Source organism: Nerophis ophidion, linkage group LG03 (assembly GCF_033978795.1).
Source record: "Nerophis ophidion isolate RoL-2023_Sa linkage group LG03, RoL_Noph_v1.0, whole genome shotgun sequence".
Taxonomy (NCBI): domain Eukaryota; kingdom Metazoa; phylum Chordata; class Actinopteri; order Syngnathiformes; family Syngnathidae; genus Nerophis; species Nerophis ophidion.
In genome coordinates this window covers 42,723,115-42,739,768 of record NC_084613.1, presented here as the reverse complement: position 1 = coordinate 42,739,768, position 16,654 = coordinate 42,723,115, and the positions used below count along the sequence as shown (strand labels likewise).

At 41.4% G+C, this 16,654-nt stretch overlaps 1 protein-coding gene across 4 annotated transcripts in view; it reads right to left on the bottom strand.

Annotated features, from left to right (window-relative positions):
* The window catches only part of LOC133549610 (ryanodine receptor 3-like), a 373,912-nt gene that overhangs the window by 94,028 nt on the left and 263,230 nt on the right, over positions 1 to 16,654 (bottom strand). For all 4 annotated transcript variants that reach the window (XM_061895194.1, XM_061895196.1, XM_061895195.1 and 1 more), the window contains exons 47-53: positions 15,690 to 15,859; positions 4,866 to 5,086; positions 4,629 to 4,719; positions 3,967 to 4,107; positions 1,964 to 2,127; positions 1,805 to 1,883; positions 897 to 986 (exon numbers count right to left, since the gene is read on the bottom strand). In XM_061895194.1, the coding sequence (XP_061751178.1) occupies positions 897 to 986; positions 1,805 to 1,883; positions 1,964 to 2,127; positions 3,967 to 4,107; positions 4,629 to 4,719; positions 4,866 to 5,086; positions 15,690 to 15,859 (956 nt within the window). The remainder of the gene's footprint in view (positions 1 to 896; positions 987 to 1,804; positions 1,884 to 1,963; positions 2,128 to 3,966; positions 4,108 to 4,628; positions 4,720 to 4,865; positions 5,087 to 15,689; positions 15,860 to 16,654) is intronic.

Sequence of the window (16,654 nt, the reverse complement as noted above, 5' to 3'; positions counted from 1 at the left end):
GCACCTATTAGGAGACCTATTATCTGGCGTTTTTTTCGCCCCATAATGCAAAAACAACTTTTTTCTTAACTAATAGTGCCTGTTGTTGTGTATTTGGGATATGCATAAGTCCCAGAAAATGTAAATATACCATGGAGGCATTGCGGTGATACTTAATACCTTATACCTTCCTTCATACTTCCTCAAAACACACTGCTTTTCTAGCCAGTGACTGTCATCGGATTATCCATATATGGTATAGATATACCCAAAGCGCTAAAAACTACAACAAAGATGATGGGGAGAAGATGCAGTTGAAGTTGAGCCACATACATAAGACTGCCCACCAAACGACCTATCCTGAAGAGACGGTCAGAAAGCGGCTTGAAGATGGTCTGTGAAACATATTCTATGCAACATTTTGACAAAAGAACCACTATTACTTGTTATGTGGACCACAAGGAAGAAGTTAGTGTGGAAAAGAAAACATAATATGACCTCTTTAATGTGCCGTATAATCTGGTGCGCTTTTATGAATGAAAATAGACCCGTTAATCGACAGTGCACTTTAGTGTGCTTTATGGTCCAAAAATATGGTATTCGTTACAGGAGCAGAGGGCACCCTCACAAGCACGGGGAGTGTGCATTACTATTACCGTGAAGGGCGAGGTGTGGAAGCATGCAGAACACCTACACAAGCGTGCAAAAGAACTGGAACACTGATTAAGAGCGAAGCTATCTTTCATGTCGTGAGTGGCCTTTTGATTGAACATTTATTGTTCACACCGAATTAATAAATCACAGAGAGGCTGTCGGTGATGACCCATTTGTAGTTCCTGCAAATATAATAGCTGGTTGTCCCAATACTTTGTCCAGGTATCCAGCAAAAGATCCTCATCATACTGTAAAACGTATACCTTCTCTGTCAGAGCTTTGTATGTCCTGAGCTGTGGGTGAGTCCTGGCCTTCTCATCCACACAGTCTCCATACTTCCACCCAATCAGCACCTGAAGAACAATTACAGTGAGTCCATTGTGTCTCTAATCACCATACTTGCCAACCTTGAGACCTCCGAATTTGGGAAATGGGGGTGTGATGGAGGTGGGGGGGGGGGGGGGGGGGTGGGGGGTGGGGGGTTTGGTGGTAGGGGGGGTGTATATTGTAGCGTCCTGGAAGAGTTAGTGGCAAGGGGTTCTGGGTATTTGTTCTGTTGTATTTATGTTGTGTTACGGTGCAGATGTTCTCCCGAAATGCGTTTGTCATTCTTGTTTGGTGTGGGTTCACAGTGTGGCGCATATTTTTAACAGTGTTAAACTTGTTTATACGGCCACCCTCAGTGTGACCTGTATGGCTATTGACCAAGTATGCCTTGCTTTCACTTCTGAGTGTCTGTAAAAGCCGCATATATTACGTTACTGGGCCAATATGCTGTTTGTAAGGAGGAAACGCGGACATGAGGACAGGTGAGGGAGGATGCTAAAGGTACTGCCTCTAAGGCAGGTCCCCTATACTGTTGTCTGTGTGGAAATCGGAAGAAATTCGGGAGAATGGTTGATCAGGGAGATTTTCAGGAGGGGCAATGAAATTCAGGAGTCTCCTGGAAAAATTGGGAGGTTTGGCAAGTATGCTAATCACTACACAGACATTGTTTATATGTTGATTATCTTGGTAGAAGATATGTTACACGCAACAATATGTCCCAATTTTTCTTTACTCAGCTGTATTTTCACAAATGCAATCATGCATTATGTAGCAGGAACTATATACAACGTGGTTCTCTATACTGAAAGAAAGCAGCCTTATTGTCACGCCTCATTAGCTTTACCTTCTCTGCTGACCATCTCTCATGAGAATGTTCAGCATACTTGTTGACAAAGTTTTCAAGCTTCTCCGGTAGGGCAATGCTGAAAAACAAACGTGCGTATTAATAATGGGGATAGTAATGTTTGTACAGCATCAAACATGTATGTGGATTGTCACTTACTGAGCAGTGGTGAACAGTTTGGGGTCAAAGTTTCCAAGAGTATCTACAGAAAGTGGCTTCTCCATGCTGCTACCAATGGATGTATCCATATAGTCGGGTGGCAATGCTCCAGCTATGGCGCTCAGGCAGGGCATCGCCATCTTGAACAGATCTGCATCATATTTCTGGAAAAAAAGGAAGAAGAAAACCTAATTGAAGTATTGTCATCCATCGGTTGCTCATTAAAGTCGTAGGGACAAGAATGTAGCGACAAGATGACAGGGAAGTTGCCTGTAGAAGAGACATTAACGAAGAAGAGCTCAAGCACAAGTATACTTGAGGCTTCAGATCAATATCATCCATTTGGATATTGATGTTTTTAAAGTGGGCCGTTTGCAAAGCCTCCTCAAATGAGCTTGCATTTAGAAAGATGTGCTGAGTCCAGACTTTTACACTATTTCAATGTATTAATGCCTAGATGTCTTTTACACACATGCATGTTCATTAACTTTAAATAACACAACAAAATGTTCATTAGGTGCTTTCATTAAGCACATGCTATAGTCTCTGACTCTTTAACAGGCATAAGGCTTTGGATTCTGTCCGCCGGTTACCATGGAGTTTATTGGATGCAAAAAGAAAGTTGCTCTGTAAATGCAAGTTCAAGGGATATAATGTCCAAGGTTCTGGGTTGCATGTTTGTTTGTTTAATTTGAGCCGCATTTAGTTTCAATGGACCTGTCTTCATGTAATAATGGCTTCCTATGAAGAACAGCACGTTTTTAGTTTTCACAAGTTTAAAGGTAAAAGAAGCGTGTAAAAGTAAGTATTAGTTTAGCAAGCATTGGATTTTTAAATTAGTTTAGTGATGTATAACACTCGGCATCGGTCTATGACAGCCCAAACCTACTCAGTGGCCTAGTGTTTAGAGGGGGTGCCCATTACGTCGATCGCGAGCTACCTGTCGATCTCGGAGGATGTGTTAGTCGATCGCCAGCCAGGCTTTTAAAAAAATAGACCTAAAAATTAGCGATCATCAATCTTCACCAAGACGTCACCTTCGTCACGTGTCTGACATTCGCGGCACTCGAGGGTCTTGTGAGATGACATTGGCTGCTGCGAGCTCATTATTAAGAAAAAGTGATAGACAGGAAGGCGAGAAACACTTTTTATTTCAACACATTCGCGCCGTACCTGCTGTCAAAACTCTAAAGACCGACTGCACAGTTCCTGTCTTCACAATAAAAGCGCTGCTTCCTCTTGCCTGCGCTAACAAAATAAGAGTCTTAGAAAGCTGGCGTGCACAAGCTAACAAGCTACGGAGCTAATGGATTTCTTGTTAAGTGTATAAAAACGAGTATGGAGGCTGAACAAATAAGATGCCAAAAACCAACCACTTTCATGTGGTATTGGACAGAGAGGAGGACTTTTGTTCTCCTCCATTTGAAAATGCAGACGTTATCCGCACTTCTGTCGGATTCCAATTAATGCAAGTCATCCAAATCAGATAATTCACCAACTTATATTCTTGTCTTCATGAAAGAAAGGACTCTATATGTGTTAAACATTATTGCATTATCTTTAAAAACCTTTAATATGTTAATAAAAACGTATGTTTCATAAATAAAAACATATAAATGATATATATGAATGAGGTAGATCCCCCCGACTTGGTCATTTGAAAAGGAGCTTGCCTGCAGAAGAAGTGTGGGCACCCCTGGTTTAGAGTGTCCGCCCTGAGATCGGTGGGTTGTGAGTTCAAACCCTGGCCGAGTCATACCAAAGACTGTAAAAATGGGACTCATTACCTCGCTGCTTGGCACTCAGCATCAAGTGTTGTAATTAGGGGTTAAATCAACAAAATGATTCCCGGGCGCGGCCACCGCTGCTGCCCACTGCTCCCCTCACCTCCCAGGGGGTGAATAAGGGGATGGGTCAAAAGCAGAGGACACATTCCACCACACCTAGTGTGTGTGACAATCATTAGTACTTTAACTTGAACTTAAATCAAACGGATGCCTCACCCTTTGGGCGAGCGAGTCAAACACTCCCCAGAAGATCTTTTTAGTGAGCTGCAGTTCGACCTCCGAAGCCGTGCCATAGCTGCCCCAGCCAGATGGGAGGCAATAGTACTTCCAGTTCTGCTCATAATGGTTGGTTAGCAGCTGGAGGACACAGAGGGGGGAAACCACTTCATTTGATTAGTTTAATATAGAAAAATGGCTTTTAATCACACAAACAATAAATATGGAGACAATAATGATACACAATAAAACGGTCAGAGCAAATAAAATCTCTACGTGTAGATACAGTACCGAGTGTGGAATATACTATTCACAGACTAGTCACATCTTATAATGTTTGCTGTTTTTTTCCCTGGCGACCAGACGGATGAAGTGGATCAGCAGAGCCAACAAGCTTGTAATCTCAAAGTCCATGGTTTTTTTTTTTATCCATTGACTGTGTGCCTCTTCCACACTTTCACTTTATCACAGATTTGTGTCCAAAAAAGTGTGTTTGTAAGAGAGAGGGAGCAAACAGTTATTTTACCAATAAAAACACAATGTAGGAAACCACTGTGACCATGCAGAAGAAAAGAAAAGGTCTGATAATGAGGCATGCAGGCAAGGCAACCAGAGGGGAATATGATAAGAGATGGAGGCTGAGTGAATTATATGTCGGCCACCCTGAGAGGCATCTTGCAGTATTCAGTCAGCAAGGGCACGTCAAAGACAAGGTGGTGCAGAAGCTGCTGCAGCATAGAAGGGCGAAGGTGCCTGCAGAAAGGTGAGAAAGAGATAAGCGTGGCCCCGTGAGCTTGTTTTGACCACCGTCACTGATTTGGAAGACAAGCCAGATCCGATTTATTGTTAATCTCAACCCCTGTCGGTGCAGATAAATGTGCCTTTTGTGCTCTCCTCACTTGCAGACAGCCAGCAGGCACTCTTCAATGGCGTCTCTCTGGGCCTTGGTGAGGGACCTGCCTTTGGAGAGGCGATAGATGGTGTGCAGTGTGGAATCGATGAGCGTGGCGTGGTGCTCGGTGCCAGCGAAGAGGGGCGCACAGCGGGTGAGGAGGGGGAGCATGGCTGAGCCGATGTAACGGTTCATGGCCAATGCCGTCTCGGTGGTGCACAGACCCTCCTGCAGAGAGATTTGGAAGGGGGACATATTAGTCTCTGGCTACGTAGGATGTCCAATTCAGATTTTTTTTTGTTCGAATACGATGTTTTTATGTAATCGTTTACATTAAAAACATGTGATATCTAATGTGAACGCAATGTCCCGCCCGCATGCAGACATATGAGGTCACAATGTCACATTGACATGAGTTCCTGTATGTACATATATATATATATATATATATATATATATATATATATATATATATATATATATATATATATATATATGTATATATATATATACATATATATATATATATATATATATATATATATATATTTATATATATATATATATATATATATATATATATATATACTGTATATATATACTGTATATATATATATATATACATACAGTACTCTATACTCTCGGCAGGGTGTATATATATATATATATATATATATATATATATATATATATATATATATATATATATATATATATATATATATATATATATATGTATATGTACGTGTATATGTATATACACGTACACATATTTATTTCATGTAAAGCATGAAACAAATACTTGAAGTTATGTACAACACATGCATTCAAGCTAGTTTTTCAGTTTTTCCAGGCCCTGATAGGGTCTCCCAAGACAAACAGGTCCTAGGTGAGGGATCAGACAAAGAGCAGCTTGAAGACCTCTATGAAGAAAACAAATGAAGGACCTAGATTTCCCTCGCCTGGACGCGGGCCACCCTACCGGATTTTCTGGGAGACTCCCGAAATTCAGCGCCTCTCCCGAAAACCTCCCAGGACAAATGTTTTCTCCCGAAAATCTCCCGAAATGCGGACCAGAGTGACGTGTCAACAGCCCGTTTTCACGTCGGCTTTCCCACAATATAAACAGCGAGCCTGCCCAATGACGTTATAACTGTAGAATGATCAAGGTCGAGTTCTTAGTTTCTTATGTGGGTTTATTGTTAGGCGGTTTCATTAACGTCCTCCCAGCGCGGTAACAACACACAACAACAACAGTCACGTTTCCGTCTACCGTAAAGCAGTTTGTCTGCTGTAAACAGCAATGTTGTGACACTCTTAAATAGGACAATACTGCCATCTACTGTACACGCATATGAGACAATAACATATACGGCTTTTAGAGAGTGCAGAAGAACAAGAAAGATACAGCCATGGCGACGCCGACGACGAGTAAGATGAAGAAATACGCTTGTAAGTTCCAAGCCGCAGCTGCGGTTGGACCTGGATAGCCTCCGGGAAGAAGTAGTGGACTACCAATTGCTTGGCAGTGAAGATCTTCCTCAGGAAGCAAAGATTGACCGGTTTTGGGCCATGCTAGGGAGAGATGGAAGATTCCAGACTCTAGTGCATTTGACGAAAACACTTTTGTGCGTGCCACACAACAATGCATCATCAGAGAGGGTGTTCAGCATGGTTAGAAAAATAGTGACAGAGAATAGAACAAGGATGGACAATTCAACCCTTAACTCAACAATGAGTTGATGAGTGTGTGTGTATATGTGTAAATAAATGAACACTGAATTTCTCTTATTTATTTATATATATATATATATATATATACATTTATGGTTTATTAGGGACGGCGTGGTGCAGTGGAAGAGTGGTCGTGCGCAACCCGAGGGTCCCTGGTTCAATCACCACCTAGTACCAACCTCGTCACGTCCGTTGTGTCCTGAGCAAGACACTTCACCCTTGCTCCTGATGGGTTCTGGTTAGCGCCTTGCATGGCAACTTTCTCCATCAGTGTGTGAATGTGTGTGTGAATGGGTAAATGTGAAAGTAGTGTCAAAGCGCTTTGAGTACCTTGAACGTAGAAAAGCGCTATACAAGTACAACCCAATATATACAAACCCTGTTTCCATATGAGTTGGGAAATTGTGTTAGATGTAAATATAAACGGAATGCAATGATTTGCAAATCTTTTTCAACCCATATTCAATTGAATGCACTACAAAGACAAGATATTTGATGTTCAAATTCACAAACTTTTATTTTTTTTGCATATAATAATTAACTTAGAATTTCATGGCTGCAAAACGTGCCAAAGTAGTTGGGAACGGGCATGTTCACCACTGTGTTACATCACTTTTTCTTTTAACGAGACTAAATAAACGTTTGGGAACTCAGGAAACTAATTGTTGAAGCTTTGAAAGTGGACTTCTTTCCCATTCTTGTTTTATGTAGAGCTTCAGTCGTTCAACAGTCCGGGGTCTCCGCTGTCGTATTTTACGCTTAATAATGCGCCACACATTTTTGATGGGAGACAGGTCTGGACTGCAGGCGGGCCAGGAAAGTACCCGCACGTTTTACAAAGCCACGCTGTTGTAACACTTGTCTTGCTGAAATAAGCAGGACCGTCCATGATAACGTTGCTTGGATGACATCATATGTTGTTCCAAAACCTGTGTGGACCTTTCAGCATTAATGGTGCCTTCACAGATGTGTAAGTTACCCATGCCTTGAGCACTAATACACCCCCACACCATCACAGATAGTGGCTTTTGAACTTTGCGCCTATAACCATCCTAATGGTTATTTTCCTCTTTGTTATGGAGGACACCAGGTCCTCTGTTCCCAAATATGATTTGAAATGTGAACTCGTCAGACCACAGAACACCATTCCACTTTGCATCAGTCAATCTTAGGTGAGCTTGGGCCCAGCCAAGCCGGCAGCGTTTCAGGATATTTTTGATAAATGGGTTTGGCTTTGCAAAGTAGTTTTAACTTGCACTTACAGATGTAGCGACCAACTGTAGTTACTGACAGTGGTTTTATGAAGTGTTCCTGAGCCCATGTGGTGATATCCTTTACACACTGATGTCGGTTTTTGATGCAGTACCGCCTGAGGGATCAAAAGTATCTAATATCATCGCTTACGTGCAGTGATTTCTCCAGATTCTCTGAACTTTTTGATGATTTTACGGACCGTAGATGGTAAAATCCCTAAATTCTTTGCAATAGCTTGTTGAGAAATCTTGTTCTAAAACTGTTCGACAATTTGCTTACAAAGTGGTGAACCTCACCCCATCCTTGTTGTGAATTACTTAGCATTTCATGGAAGCTGCTTTTATACCCAATCATGGCACCCAACTGTTCCCAATTAGCCTGCACACCTGAGGGATGTTCCATATAAGTGTTTGATGAGCATTCCTCAACTTTATCAGTATTTATTGCCACCTTTCCCAACTTCTTTGTCACGTGTTGCTGGCATCAATTTCTAAAGTTAATGAATATTTGCAAAAAGAAAATATTTATCAGTTTGCACATCAAATATGTTGTCTTCGTAGCATTTTCAACTGAATATAGGTTGAAAATTATTTGCAAATTATTGTATTCTGTTTGTATTTACATCTAACACAATTTCCCAACTCATATGGAAACGGGGTTTGTATACATATATATAGGGATTAAGCGGTAGGAAAATGGATGGATGGAAGGATATAGCTAGAATTCACTGAAAAATTAGTATTTCTTATATATGTCCATCCATCCATTTTGTACCACTTATTCCCTTTGGGGTCGCGGGGGGCGCTGGTGCCTATCTCAGCTACAATCGGGTGGAAAGGCGGGGTACACCCTGGAGAAGTCTCCACCTCATCGCAGGGCCAACACCGATAGACAGACAACATTCACACTCACATTCACACACTAGGGCCATTTAGTGTTGCCAATCAACCTATCCCCAGGTGCAAGGAAGTGGGAGGAAGCCGGAGTACTCGGAGGGAACCCACGCATTCACGGGGAGAACATGCAAACTCCACACAGAAAGATCTCGAGCCCGGGATTGAACCCTGACTATTCAGGACCTTTGTATTGTGAGGCAGACGCACTAACCCCTCTCCCACCGTGAAGCCCTTCTTATACTGTATATGTATATATATAAAATACTTGACATGGTGAATTCCAGCTATATACTCATCCCCTCTTAACCACACCCCCAACAACGCCCCCGCCCCACCCCCAAACGCATTGTGAGGGTTTGCTGGGAACGCCTGCTAGAGTCTCCTGTCAGAGAGAGTTTCAATTCCCGCCACCGGAAGAACTTTAAACATGTCACGAGGGAGGCGCTGGACATTGATTCCGAGTGGACGATGTTCCGTACCTCTAATGTTGAGGCGGCCGATTGGAGCTGTGACTGCAAGGTGGTTGGTGCCTGTCGTGGCGGTAATCCTACAAACTCGTTGGTGGACATCAGCGGTGAGGGATGCCGTCCAGCTGAAGAAAGAGTCCTATTGGCCTCTTTTGGCTCATAAGAGTCCGGAGGCAGCAGACAGGTCTTTGAGAACGACATGCTCAAAATGATATCAATCAGTCAAATTCAAGCCAGCCCGCAACCCATTCCTCACCAAGCTGAAAAATGACACGGAGCGCATCAACAAAGTAAGCAACCTATTCATAGCCGCCGATAAAACCACAAACTTCAACAGAATGGACATATCGGAACATAACACTTTACTGGACAAAAGCATCACCAAATCATACAAAAAAGCGCAACCCAACACTTTGCAGAACATCCACCTGGAAAACAAGCGGATCGCAACCGAACTGGATATTGAGGACAGGGTGGACGCCACAGCCAACAAGGAAGCCTTCATCACATTGAAGGACCACAAACCCAACTTCGCAAATAACCCAACATGCTGACTAATAAACCCAACTAAATATGAAATAGGAAAAATCAGCAAAATAATCCTGGACAGAATCAACACAAAAATCAAGGACAAAACACCACTCAACCAATGGAGAAATACAGCAGCAGTAATCAAATGGTTTAACAACATCCAAGACAAACAACAACACAACTTTATCTCCTTCGACATTGAAGAATTTTACCCTTCCATCACGCAAGACCTACTGACCCAAGCACTAAACTTCGCCTAGGACTACGACTAAATCACAGGCAACGAAAGAAACATCATTATCCACGCAAATAACTCCATACTCATCCGCAACAGTACACCATGGCAAAAAAATAACAATTCAACATTTGACGTTACTATGGGGAGTTTTGACGAAACAGAAACATGTGAACTCGTTGGGAGTTTCCTCCTCTCCCAGCTTGCTAGCCTCAACCTGAACCTTGGTATTTACAGTGATGACGGACTGGCAGTCTGCCGCGCCTCGCCAAGGAGCAGCGAGAATACCAAGAAGCGCATATGCTAAATCTTCAAAGAGAGCGGCCTACGGATCACGATTGAAGCCAACAAGCAAACCGTCAACTTCCTCGACGTCACTTTCAACCTGAGAAATAACAGCTACCAACCATTCACGAAACCCAACACAGCACTCCAATACGTGCACCATGACAGCAACCACTCACCCACCACCACGAAAATAATACCTACCAGAATTAATAAAAGGCTATTGATGCTGTCATTTAGCAAAGCTGAATTCGACCAAGCAACCCCCCTGTACCAGAAAGCACTTGATGAAAGCGGATACAACTTCACCCTCACCTATGAACCCACGCCAGGAAACCAACCAAAAAAGAGCAGAAAACGAAACAACATCATCTGGTACAACCCCCCATTCAGCAAAAACGACTCAACCAATATCGTGTACAAGTTCCTCACTCTGATCGACAAACACTTCCCCAAAGGAGATACCCTAAGAAAAATATTCAACAAGAACAACATTAAATTGAGCTACAGCTGTATGAACAACATACAACAAATCATTTCAAACCACAACAAAGCAATTGCCCCCGCGCTCTTCACGCAGACCGCATCCACACTCCGCCGTAGCTGGAGGAAATTAACAATCAACGCACCTGGCTTTGATGAGGGACGGCGGTATAAAGACCTTCGACGCTGACTCATCGTCGTCGGAACGTAGCACTGCTCGCAGTAAGCTTCGCGTCTCTGGCTTCCCTCTTGCTCTCGCTCACTTGCCTGTTTCCTTGTGCCTCATTTCCTGATCCCAGTGTTGTCTCTCGTTTTCTCCACAGTGCCCGTGTCTCAGCCTCGCTGTTTACCTCTGCTGCTGCTTTTCCCTCCTGGACTCTGTTTGCTCTCCCCGATCCTCGACCTAGTTTTTGGACTTCCAGATTTCGCCCTCCTGCTCTTGACCCCCGCTTGGACCTTGGACTTCCCCTTGGATCATCCCCTTTTGACTTGGACGCCATTTCATTCAACACTCTCCTCAACAACCCTTACGATATTCATCTGGTAAATTTCCACACATAGTCTCTCATGCCAACACATATTACCATACACACCCTATTCACTCATCAAGCACACAATAAATCTATTGAGCTTGATATTCTGTTGTCGTGCCGTCTCCTTCCCCAGTTTGACATAACACACACACACACACACACACACACACACACATACATATATATATATATATATATATATATATATATATATATATATATACCTGTATGTATATATATATATATGGGCGGGCACACCTTTGGTTGACAGCCATGATCGTTCCAATCGGAATTCTTCTTATATTTCATGGCTTTAATTGGAGACTAAATTATTGCTAATTTGTGCTTGTCTGATTATGCGCCATGTGATTGGCTGGCGATCAGTTCATGGTGTACCCTGCTTCTTGACCAAAGCAATCTTGGATAGTTTACCTGTGACCCTAATAAGGTAAGATAGGTAAGTAGTATCAAAAATGGATGGATGGAATACCTTTTCTTCTTTTTCTTAGTGTCTTTTTTGTTGCACAATTATAAATTACTATATTGTATAATTTGTGTCGTGCTTTAATAGTCTACTTACTTACAATATGACCACAATGTGCAACGATGGTAATGCTACTAAGTTTATAATTCCTTCTCTCTTTGCTTGAAGGGGAACATTATCAACAGACGTATATAAGCGTCAATATATACCTTGATGTTGCAGAAAAAAGACCATATGTTTTTTTAACCGATTTCCGAACTCTAAAAGGGTGAATTTGGCGATTTAAACGTCTTTCAATTACTCGCTGTCAGAGCGATGACCTTTCACCCGTGACGCTACTATGGGAATCAATCCAGCATTTTCTCAAACACATTACACACACAAGTCAAATCTGCTTTGTTATTTTCCGTTTTTTTTACTGTTTTCCGTACCTTGGAGACATCATGCCTCGTCGGTGTGCTGTCGGAGGGTGTAACAACACTATCAGGGATGGATTCTAGTTGTCTTACGTGGAGTGTGCATCGATTAGCACAGCATGCTAAGCGATGCTAACATGGCAGAAATGGCAAGAATGTGTGGATATCCTGCGACACTCAAAGCAGATGCATTTCCAACGATAAAGTCAACGAAATCACAAAGGTGAGTTTTGTTGATGATATTGACTTATGTGCTAATCAGACATATTTGGTCACGGCATGACTGACAGCTAATCAATGCTAACATGCTATTTAGGCTAGCTGTATGTACATTTGCATCCAGCCTTTCCCTCCACCCACATTTAATGCCAAACAAACACTTACCAATCAACGGATTTAAGTTGCTCCAGTGGTCAAAAGATGCAATCGTTGGTTCGAAGGCGATCGCCGAATAGCTTCAATAGCTATTCGCTCAATAACTTCAGTTTCTTCAATTTCTTTTTCGCTATCTGCCTCCACACTCCAACCATCCGCTTCAATACATGGTAATCTGTTGAATCGCTTAAATCGCTGAAATCTGAGTCTGAATCCGAGCTAATGTCGCTATATCTTGCTGTTCTATCGGCCATGTTTGTTTGTATTGGCATCACTATGTGACATCACAGGAAAATGGACGAGTGGATTTACAGATAGCGAACATCAGGCAATTTAAAGCCTTTTTCGGGATATTCCATGATGGGTAAAATTAAAAAAAAAACTTCGAAAAATAAAATAAGCCACTGGGAACTGATTTTTATTGGTTTCAACCCTTCTGAAATTGTGATAATGTTCCCCTTTAACAGAATTCAAACATGCATTAGCCCATCACCCAATGTGAGGTGTATAGGTATATCATATGCCAAAAGGCAGCTAAAGTAAATTAATACCATCTGTTATTACAAAATTATTTTGAACGTTTATGTGTTGGTTTATAAACCAGTATGTAAAGTAGCTCTTTAACCAAATTGTATAATGAATTACCTTTGTTACCATGTATATACCATATTAACATTTTATTAAAAAAATAAAATAAAATAGAAATAATAAGTGCATTTCTTGCTAATGTGTTTAACAAGCAGCTGTTAAAAGCCAAATATTAAATTATGTGTAAAAAAATTAGCATTTTTTTGTTTAAATATATTTAAAAAAATAATCACCAAAACATTTGTAGGTTTTTACAAGGTTCAAGTTTTGACAGATGATCTAATAATTTTTTCTGCACTGTCAGTCCTGGAGGTATGGGCGGCCTTTGGCAAATTCAAAGTGGTGGGGGCAGGTCTCTGAGTCATACACAGCATGAGAGGGTACCTTTTTAATACTTGACGTTCATGGTCATAAATACACGGACAAGAAGTAACAACACAAACGGGCGTGAGCAGGAAGCTGTGCCATTCACTTCCAATGGAAACGGAATCAATGGAGTCAACAGTAGCACTGGAGTAAACATTCATATTAGGAAAGGTAGCGATGAAGTCTTTCTCTCTTTCACACACGCACGAACGCACGCACGCACGCACACACACACACGCTCACACAAGACACACACACGCACACGCACACACACACACTAGTTTAGGTTACTTGTAGGCAAAAGGGTAACACTGCTTTGTTCTGCTCCTTGTGCTCCCAAGCTGCTGTAGCTACCTCTCCCACTATGAATGTTTTCTTCAGTGTCCAGGTTGACATCGGTGCTTCTGTTTGCAGTAGAAGTGAAGCTTTATGTTGCTACCTGCAGGCCACAACCCTTGTTACTGCTCTTCTTGAATACATTGAATAAATGGAAACTTTTTGGTTTGTTGGTTTGTTAGATTTTGGAATGAACCGCCCCTTTTTAGTATTAGGGAAATCATTTCTCTGCACTGTGGGAGTGTTCAAAGAGCTATTTTTAGCCTGAAGCAAACAAATTGTAGGTTGAAAAGGTTTGCTCCATTAAAAAATGTAATGTCACCCCTTGAATGTTTTTCTGCGGTCGGGTCTAAGCACTGTACATGCAACAAAATGGAAAACGAGATGGGAGAGAAAAAGTCTCAGACAACATGTTTTATTTTTGGTCATTACTATTACCATTTATTGTTCTATTTTACTGGTAAAACCGGTATTTACAATTGATTTTCCCCCTTTTCAGGCTTTCTGGATTTGCCTCATTATTCCTGCTTTATTTGACCTTCAGCATATTTCAAGTTCAACTTCAAACTGAAGAATGATCTTGTAGAGCAACAAGAATTAGCAAGCTGCACTAAAAGGAGCAGGCCACTGTTACAATAACACATAATGTATTAGATGATAACAGCTGCCTTGAACTAATTAGCCTGTTAATGGGAAAATCATTGTATTCCTATGTACACCAATCAGAGATAATGACATTTAGCAGTGCTCCTTTTTTCTGCCACCACAGCCTTGATGTTGTGGATCCCAAATATTTCCCTGAACTTTTTTACACCTCTCTTTATGGCAAACTCCATTAAAGAATAAAAAATGTATATTTTAATTGTGTTTTCTGATAATGCTTTAGTTATTTTAGCTAGAGCACACGGTAGGAAATGGATGGATGAGCAGACAGCGTGATAAAAGTAAATGTATACAGTTCCATAAGCACCTTTTGTTTCGACCTTTTCATTAATTTACCTTATGAAGGAATACAACTTCTTGCCGTGCATCCGCATTATACTCAGAGCACTTCCCTTTTTCCACATACAGTATGCTTAAGTCCCAGCATTTTCATAAAATGTGCATGTCCCCCCTTAAAAGTCCACACTAAACACCCATAAACAAATGATTTCAAATGAATCAAAAATACTAAACTAAGAGGTATCCACAGCTTTTGTGCAGTATTTTTATGGCACGCTAACTTTGTAGTAGTACTGCCCTCCCACCCTAATTTTATTAATATTTTATTTTGTAAAAATGATAAAATAATTGTATATATATTTTTATTTTTTGTTAGAGGTTTTTGTTATTAGTCATTACTATCAAAATGTTATCCTTTTTGCCAGACATTATGGCTCTTGCATTATTCTTCACAGTTTCTTATTCAAGTCTTTTTTTTGTCTTTTGGTTTAATAAATGTGTTTTTTTGTTTAATTATTACATTGTGTTTCAAGCTGCAAATGGACTCGAAGCAGCATTTGGGCCAGCACTGCTTTTATAGCTCTTTGAACACAAGACATGGCGTAAAAACAATTGTTGGTGTCTATTTTGCTTGTTAGCTTCCGTCTTCGTAAACAAAGGATGATGATTTCAGCGAACAGGAGTGCTATTGCAGATGGAACCAATCCATGCATTACAACAGTCATTTCTGAATGTTGAAACCAAATCGTAAGAGAAGGCACTCCCGGGGTTCAGCTGTATGTCCTCTGAACAAGTCTTGTGTGTGCCATGTATGTTGGCCGGTCTGCTACTGTACAGTAGTAACCCTAAAAACCTGTACTAAAAACACCACATTTTTCCACACAAGAAGGCAATATGTCTACTTACCGTATCTAGAGAGTTTGCGGCTCTCAGATCAGGAAGGAAGCCAACTTCAAGCAGGTGAAGCAAAAAGCTCTGGTCCTCAATACCATACACTCGGTCCAGGAACAGCACCATAGGGGCCTTGTGGTCTGGACAAAAGCTGGCTGACATGTCGGGTTCCGTCACAGAACCGTCTGAGAGAGAGATAGAAAGCACTCTGTGTTACATTTGGATGTAAGAACCCTTAAATATAACCTACAGTAAGTGATTAAGTTCTCAATACAACAAACGTATATGGTATGTGTGGCTATTGAGCAGATGAGACCTGTCTACCCTGCTGGCTTACTGCCAGAACTGATGGCTTCACAATTAAGAGGTTAGTCTTGCTATGCTTAAGCAGATCAATCATCAGAGCAAGACAGCTCGGTGTACGAGCGATATGGCTTACTCAGAGCTGTGGGAGTGCAGAGAAAAGTGCTTGGCTGATTAAAAAGGCATGAGCAGTAAAATGAATTCAATAACCTTCATCTCTGCCAGAAAATTTGCTATTGTAAACAATGACACGGGAGGCACCCCAGTTGTGGTATGAAACCATATTTAGTTATTAAAAAAAAAAAAAATCGACTACTGTATGTTTTCGTCAGGCTGGTTCTTTTAACATATACACTGTCAGGCTTGTCCCTGACAGTTTGGTTATGTTTTCTGCGTTCAAAGGACTCCGGCTTATTAGTGATTCCTAAAACCCAAAAAAAGTCTGGAATGCTCTCCCGGTAACAGCTCGAGATGCTACCTCAGTAGAAGCATTTAAGTCTCACCTTAAAACTAATTTGTATACTGTAGCCTTTAAATAGACCTCCTTTTTAGACCAGTTGATCTGCCGCTTCTTTTCTTTTTCTCCTCTGTCCCCCCCCTCCCTTGTGGAAGTGGTCCGGTCCAATGGCCATGGATGAAGTACTGGCTGTTCAGAGTCGGTACCCAGGATGGACCGC